The sequence below is a fragment of the Lepus europaeus genome, chromosome 15 (assembly GCF_033115175.1).
Source record: "Lepus europaeus isolate LE1 chromosome 15, mLepTim1.pri, whole genome shotgun sequence".
NCBI lineage: Eukaryota > Metazoa > Chordata > Mammalia > Lagomorpha > Leporidae > Lepus > Lepus europaeus.
The window spans coordinates 14,481,355-14,489,352 of record NC_084841.1 but is presented as its reverse complement, the minus strand read 5'-3'; the positions used below and the strand labels follow the sequence as shown (position 1 = coordinate 14,489,352).

General features: G+C 42.8%; 1 protein-coding gene across 1 annotated transcript; it reads left to right on the top strand.

Annotated features, from left to right (window-relative positions):
• Window positions 1-2,001: 2,001 nt before the first annotated feature.
• Window positions 2,002-3,572, top strand: LOC133774253 (protein arginine N-methyltransferase 1-like). The gene is made up of 2 exons (XM_062211922.1): window positions 2,002-2,100; window positions 2,984-3,572. Exons 1-2 carry the CDS (start codon window positions 2,002-2,004, stop codon window positions 3,362-3,364), a joined length of 480 nt encoding a protein of 159 aa, XP_062067906.1. The 3' UTR covers window positions 3,365-3,572.
• The last annotated feature ends 4,426 nt before the right edge of the window (window positions 3,573-7,998 follow it).

Sequence of the window (7,998 nt, the reverse complement as noted above, 5' to 3'; positions counted from 1 at the left end):
CAAAATAATAAATGTGTAATCCCATTTTATTAGCTCCAACTATATATATCATTGTATGATAATTATATTTAAAATTGACTACATATTAATTTAGAACTACTGTTAGTAGTAATAATGCATTTTAGTCTGTCAATTGTTTTCAGAAAATGAAACTAATTTATTTCTAAAATTGAATATATTTTAAAAATTTAGCCACATAACTTGATTTATTAAGTATAACAATTAAAACAGCCAATATATTGTAAACATGCCACAAAAACTTCTTAATATCTTCCATTATCTCTGAAGTCTCTAATCCTTCCACAACTTGACCTTCTTTGAGTATCTATGATACTTTGATACTTTACATCTCTTTATATGCTATCAGTATCACTTCATCAGTTTTACTGGCCCTCACCCAAATCTTATTTCTTTGCATGTTTGTTCAAGTTACAAGGGCATTAGCATATGCTGTGTCCTCTGCAGGAAACTCGCCTGCCCTTTTTTGTCTAGTTAAATTTCAGCAGAAAAGTTACAGTGTTGGCAATTCTTCATTCCAAGTTGTTCGGGCACATTATCCCAGAATTCTGTCAGGAATCATCTGTCTTCTTAGTCTCACTCTGGGTAATTTAAGTGAGGCTTTACCCCACACCAGGGAAGCAGTGTGTGTCCCAGAACTGATGACGTATCATCATCCCTGCCTGCCCTCAGTCCATGGAGGAGGCTGCAGGTGGTGCAGCCTGACCCAAGCTGATCCAGATAGATTGATTTCCAGAAATTTTGTGAGAATTTCTAGGACTCAGAAATACGACAACTACACACAAAAATAGGGCTGCCTGGGAAAGAAGCCAACTGGGGGAAAAAAGCAGGTGGGAGAAGTGGAAATGCTCAGACTAAATGCCATTGGTTGGGGCCCAGATCCCTGAGTCTAGACTTTGTCATGTAGTCCGCATCGTTGTACCTCCAATGCCACTAACGTATACAGCACACTTAGTATATTTGTATTAATAAATGAATATCAATGTCATTCAAATGTCATTCATTCAATATCTACTTTGTATTACCATCCTCTATCATATGAATTTTTTTAAGATTTATTTCTTTATTTGAAAGTCAGAGTTACACAGAGGGAGAAGGAGAGGCAGAGAGAGAGAGAATGGTCTTCCATCTACTGGTTCACTCCTCAGATGGCTGCAGAAGTTGGAGCTGCACCGATCCAAAGTCAGGAGCCAGTTGCTTCTTCCAGGTCTCCCACACAAGTGCAGGGGCCCAAGGACGTGGGTCATCTTCTACTGCTTTCCCAGGCCATAGCAGAGAGCTGGATTGGAAGTAGAGCAGCCGGGACTCAAACTGGTACCCATATGGGATGCCAGCACTGCAGGTGGCAGCTTTACCTGCTACTCCACAGCACTGACCCTAAATCTGAATTATCAATCAATCAATCAAGTCACTCATTCAGCAAGATTTCTTGAAGGAATTGCTGTGTATTCAAAATTCCTTGTGATGCAACTTGAGCCAGAATAAAGCAATGTATTCTTTCCTCAAAGCACTGGCCGTGAGGTGAGGAAACGTCTCTCCTTGGCCAAACTCCAGTCAGGCTCCTTTGAACTTTCCTCAGTAGGCCTTGTGTTTGTCTCTACATTGCCCAATTCTATCAGGGACCCCACTGAGGTTTCCCGGAGCCTATTGCCTTCCAGATCTGAGTACCCTTGGTACTTGAACAGGCTCATCTTCCACCACTGCCCAGATGATGTCTTACCCTGGCCTGCCTTCAGACAGAAGCCTTTTAGTTGGGATTAGTCAGAATGCTTCCTTATTCCTTATTTCTTCTGAATCATTTTACATCTACCACCACCCCCTCTTCTACTCAGTCTCTGGTTTCTAAATTCCCACTTGTCCATGCATTTGGATTTGAATCCAAAATCTCTCCTCTAGGAAAACTTTATTGTAATGGTCTTTGCACCTATCATAATGGTCCCAGGCAAAATCTGCCTTGTGGTTCCTTAACAAGTAGCATGAGTCATGTTTCCTTTAGCAAAAATCAAAGACAAGAAGGGGCAAGTAACAGGAAGTGAGATGAGTGCTCATGGAAAGGCATCTTTATCTGGCCTGGGGTATGAGGTAGAGTGGAGCTAGGGAAAGCCTCCCTCCCTGAAGACGAAGCACTCAAACCAAAACCAGAAATGGAGGACTTGGGAAGGAGCATGACATGGAGCAGAGAAATGTCTTTAAGCTGCCTGTGTAAAGGTGAGAGGAAGCAGGGTCAGGGGAGGATAAACAGGAAAGAAAGATCTAAGAGGCCAATGGAAAATGGACGGAAAGCAGCACATGCAATGGTTTTTAGAGTAGAGTGAGTTTTCTATACTTCAGCTTAAATTCAAAAAACAATATAAAATAGCTCAAACAGCCTATCAGAGTTTACATTTTTTTTGACAGAGTAGACAGTGAGAAAGAGAGAGAGACAGAGAGAAAGGTCTTCCTTTTCCATTGGTTCACCCCCCAGTGGCTGCTGCGGCTGGCGCACCGCACTGATCTGAAGCCAGGAGCCAGGTGCTTCTCCTGGTCTCCCATGCAGGTGCAGGGCCCAAGCACTTGAGCCATCCTCCACTGCACTCCCGGGGCACAACAGAGAGCTGGACTGGAAGAGGGGCAACCGGGACAGAATCCAGTGCCCCAACTGGGACTAGAACCTGGTGTGCCGGCACCATAGGCAGAGGATTAGCCAAGTGAAGCCTCAGCGCCGGCCCAGAGTTTACATTTTTTTTTTTTTTTCAAAAATCACAAAAACTTTTTATCTAGAAAAATTAAGGCTTAAAAAAATGGACTTGTCCAAAATCATGCAACTGTCACACTTACAGAGCTAGAGCCAGCACCTGAATCTGTCATATACTTTAAATCTTTTTATTTTAATCCATGCCAGTTCTTCAGGGCTGTACATATTGATGCTCAATGTAAATAAAACTATTATGTTTATATCAAAGTGATAAGCCTTACAAGGCATTAGGAATTTTACGCCTGCCTCATCAAAGAGGTGGACATCTACACCGTGAAAGTGGAGGACCTGACCTTCACCTCGCCCTTCTGCCTGCAAGTGAAGCGGAACGACTACGTGCACGCGCTCGTGGCCTACTTCAACATCGAGTTCACGCGCTGCCACAAGCGCACCGGCTTCTCCACCAGCCCCGAGTCCCCGTACACGCACTGGAAGCAGACCGTATTCTACATGGAGGACTACCTGACGGTGAAGACGGGCGAGGAGATCTTCGGCACCATCGGCATGCGGCCCAACGCCAAGAACAACCGCGATCTGGACTTCACCATCGACCTGGACTTCAAGGGTCAGCTGTGCGAGCTGTCCTGCTCCACCGACTACCGGATGCGCTGAGCAGCGCCCAGCGTCTGCCGCCCCGGCCGGCCGGCCCTGCGTGGCCCGTGGCGTTCCTAGGCGGTTCCGGGGCTCCCCCTTCCTCTCCCTCCCTCCCACAGAAGAGGGTTTTAGGGGCCTGGGCTGGGGGGATGGGGAGGGCACATCGTGACTGTGTTTTTCATAACTTATGTTTTTATATGGTTGCATTTACGCCAATAAACCCTCCGCTGGGAAAAAAAAAAAAAAAAGAGTTTACATTTTTAATTACAACTTTTGGACAGAGTGAATTCGTGAATGGACAAGCATGCTATGTTCCAAACTCTCCTGTCCAGAAGTTACGCTGCAATGATTTAGACTGATTTGGTGCTTCTTGGAATGACTTAGGCATCAGGTGACACTTTAGTAATGTTAATGCAAATAAATGTTTATGATGAACTTATTTCAAGAATAAAATACTTAGAAGAAGTACTTGATGTTTGATAAGCTACTGGGAGAGAGACAGAGAGAGAAACAGAGAGACAGAGAGGGAGAGAGAGACTAACTTTCCACTTACTGCTTCATCTCCTAAATGCTGGTGGCCTGGGAAAGCAGTGGAAGATGGCCCAAGTGCTTGAGCTCCTGAACCCATGTGAAAGACCTGGAAAAAACTCCTGGCTCCTGGTTTTGGATCAGCCCAGCTTTGGCCATTGTGTCCAAATGGGGAATGAACCAGCAGATGGAAGATTCTCTCTCTCTCTCTCGCTCTCTCTCTCTCTGTGTGTGTGTGTGTGCACATTTCACATGAATAGATAGTTAAAAAGATAGTTATATTTTTAAATTCTTTTTTCTAAACTTACACCTTCTGCTTACCTTGATTCTCTATCTCCTTGTAATTACCAAATCAATAACTGAGTTAGAATCTGAATTTCAGACACCAGGAATTCTTCTAAAAGTCATAGTTGTACTATGCAGTTGTGTGCAGGTGCCTAAAAGGAAGACAACCTGTCAAACCTTCAAAATTGTTGTGCATATCCCAAGACATAATCTTTAAAAAAGCACTGAATTTTTCAAGCCACATCAGGAAGTAACAATCTGTTTTAGAAATTTTAGAGCCAGTAAAGCAGAGGTGCTGCTTTTGTTTTAGAGACTTTAGTACAGTGAGATAATTTCTCAAGCTAGAAAAAACATGAAGGGCAAGAAATTCTAAATTAGTGGGCTTTTTGAGTTATAATATTTATACTTGGAGCATTTGTAGTCTAAATCTCTAAAAATCCCATACTTTGCAGTAAAACCCTTCATTGCAAGAACCAGATAAAAATGTCCAGCCTCTCTAATGTCCTCCCCTAGAGTGGCCATCAAATCACCCTGAAATGTTAGGAAGTTATTAAGAACTGTTCTGCAGTCACTCAGAATTGCTCCCAGGGCCTATTTCTGGACCTTTTCAACAGTACAGCTGCAATTAGGAAATGTTTCTGTTTTATGGGAAATGGCACTTTGCAGTAAGGGCACGGTTAGGCACATAAAATAATGCAAAGGAAAAAGCGTGAGAGGCAGAGAAGAACGTCAAAGAAACAGAACTTTCAACAGTTTCTGCAGGGGTGGTCTTTCCACAAAGTTTTAAAGAGAAATCTGCGTTTTGACCCCAGATCCTGCTGCTTCAACCTTGATCTACACTCTGATTTTTCTGCCTCTCCTTGCAAATCCACCGATGTGTCCCATCATAGTGTCCTGGAGTCTCCTTTTTCCTGTTCTGCTCCCGGATTCCACAAGACAAATCCCTCCCATTCCTTTATTGTCTTTTAGAGTCTAAAGATATTTGTCTCAAAATCCCTTATATCCCAGGAAAATTTTCTACTTGGATTACTTAAATTAAAAATGTGAGGCCGGCGCCACAGCTCACTAGGCTAATCCTCCACTTGCAGCGCCGGCACTCCGGATTCTAGTACCAGTTGGGCGCCGGTTCTGTCCCGGTTGTTCCTCTTCCAGTCCAGCTCTCTGCTGTGGCCTAGGAGTGCAGTGGAGGATGGCCCAGGTCCTTGGGCCCTGCACCCCCATGAGAGACCAGAAGGAAGCACCTGACTCCTGGCTTCGGATTGCGCCTATCTGGCCATAGCAGCCACTTGGGGAGTGAACCAAAGGAAAAAGGAAGACCTTTCTCTCTGTCTCTCTCTCTCTCTTGCTGTCTAACTCTGCCTGTCAAAAACATTTTTAAAAAAATGTGCAGCTAATGTGAATCTTTAAACCCTGAAAATAGAAGCTGAGAAATCACCCATGAAATAGAAAAAAAAAAAGATGAATATACATTCTGGTTACTCAAACTATGACCACCAAGTATGACTAAAATTCTATGGGCTCATCAGCAGGACACAGATGTGAGTTAGTTTGAAGAGACTCCCCATTGGCTGCAGTTGTGACAATCTGGTTATTTTGAAATAATAATGATATTACACTGAACTGCACTGAGAGGTGGTGTTTACTATAGGAATTGGGATGCTGCTTGAGAGAGTTGCATTCAATCTTTCAGTGCCTAGCTTTGAGACTGACTCTGTTTCCAATTCCAGCTCCTGGCTAATATGTTACACCCTGAGAGTCAATGGGGAAGACTCAAGCGGTGGGGTTCCCTACTACCCTCATGGGAGGCAGGAATTGAGTTCCCGATTCCTAGATTTGGCCTGGCTTATTCCTTGCTATTGTGGGTATTTGGAAAAGTGCGCTAGTAGATGGAAGATCTTTTTCCTCTCTTTGACTCTCACTTTCTCAACTCCCCTTTCAAATTAATTCATTAGTAAATTAATTAAATGGAAGCCCATTTCATTGAAAGTGAAGTTCTAAGTCTTTGCAGTGGTTTATACAGAACTCAGAAGATCTAATCTCTGTCTCCATCTCCATTTCTACCTTTACTTCTACCTCTATCTCTGGCTCTATCTCCATCTCTGTTTGCAGCTGCATCTCTCTGTCTTGGAACTCATCTCCTAAAACTCTCCCCTTCTTTGCATTCCACCCGCAGTGGTTTCCCTTCTGGTCACTGAGCCCCCTGGTTCAGCCATGCCTAGGGACATTAGCTCTGGCCATTTTCCCTGCCGGTTCCTCCCTAGAAATTGGCTGTCTCAATTCCTCCTACTCTTTGCTCAAATTCCATCTCTGCTGAGTGCCATTCTTCCTGCAAACTCTTGACTGTGTCCTCTCTCTTTCCATTCCACTATACTCCTGATTCCCTGATGCCATCATTATTTTTTTGAGTCCATAGAACCTATGCTCTTGGAGCAAACTCTATCAGTTACTTATGTGTTCTGTTTATTGTTTGTAGTTGTTGTAAGGTTCACAGAAGGAATGACCTTTGATTTATCCAGTTCCTGGCAGGTTCCTTTATTTTTGCTGAAGCATTGACCCTGCCCTCCTACCTTTTCTTCACAAACCTAGTTTGAGCAAAACTAATAGTCTCAACTGGCAAGGGAAAGTGTTTCTTTCCACAAGGATGCTCCCAATATCCAAGTGAAGATAGAATTAGATCAGGATCATTTTGTGAAGCCTGATAATATATCAATTAAATAAGTATAATCAATTGGTCTTTTAGTTAAATTATGAAAAGTGTGAGTTTATATAGTATCAAAATAACCCACCCATAGTTCACTAAAAGATGGAAATACATATTTCTAAATTATATATATACATATATATATATATGGGACAATTTATCATCATTTCTTTAGTTAATTTGAGAAGCTTTTATGTCTTCTGAATAAGCATGTCAGATTTAGAAAACAGAAAGATGGAGGACTCAGTTAAATTTTAACTTCAGTTGTAACATAAAATTTAGTATAATTATTTCCCCCACAGTAACAGGGGGTCCTGGATTTTATCAAGCAGATCCACTCCTTATCAATGCAGTATGTGAGACACAGTATCACCTTTAATGTCTCCTAGTCAAGCAGGTTTAACTTGAGCCTATAAAGCATCATCTTTAAAACTTCCTTCCTGTTTGAAAGATATTCGGGGATAAGATAAAATGTCCATGACAACTTTAGAGAGAATCCAGACAAAAAGGAGAGACTGAGATGTGCTTAGGGACAGCTGATGTTCACTCCAGCAAGTCAGTGAAACATTAAAGGGATTGCACTGTGGTGCAATAGTTAATCCTCCGCCTGCAGTGCCGGCATCCCATATGGGCACTGGTTCTAGTCCTGGTTGCTCCTTTTCCAATCTAGCTCTCTGCTATGCCTTGGGAAAGCAGTAGAAGATTGCCCAAGTCCTTGGGCCCCTGCACCCGCATGGGAGACCAGAAAGAAGCACCTGACTCCTGGCTTCAGATCGGCACAGCTCCGACCATTGAGGCCATTTGGGGGGTGAACCAATGGAAGGAAGACCTTTCTCTCTGTCTCTCTCTCTCACAGAAAAGTAGTATTTTAGGTGTCTCTCACTCAAACTGTTCTGACCTCTACACTCCGGTTCTAAAACAAAATTGCATCAAATTGTTACTATATAAAACAATAAACATTCAAGATATAAATTACATAAATACAGAAATTTGGTTAACTATGCTGTCATAATCTAAAGAAAATTTGGGTGGCTAGCATTGTGGCACAGCAAGTTAAGCTGCTGCTTGTGATGCAGGCAACCCATATTGGAGCACAGCATTGAATCTCCGCTATTCTGCTTCTGATGCAGCTCCCTGC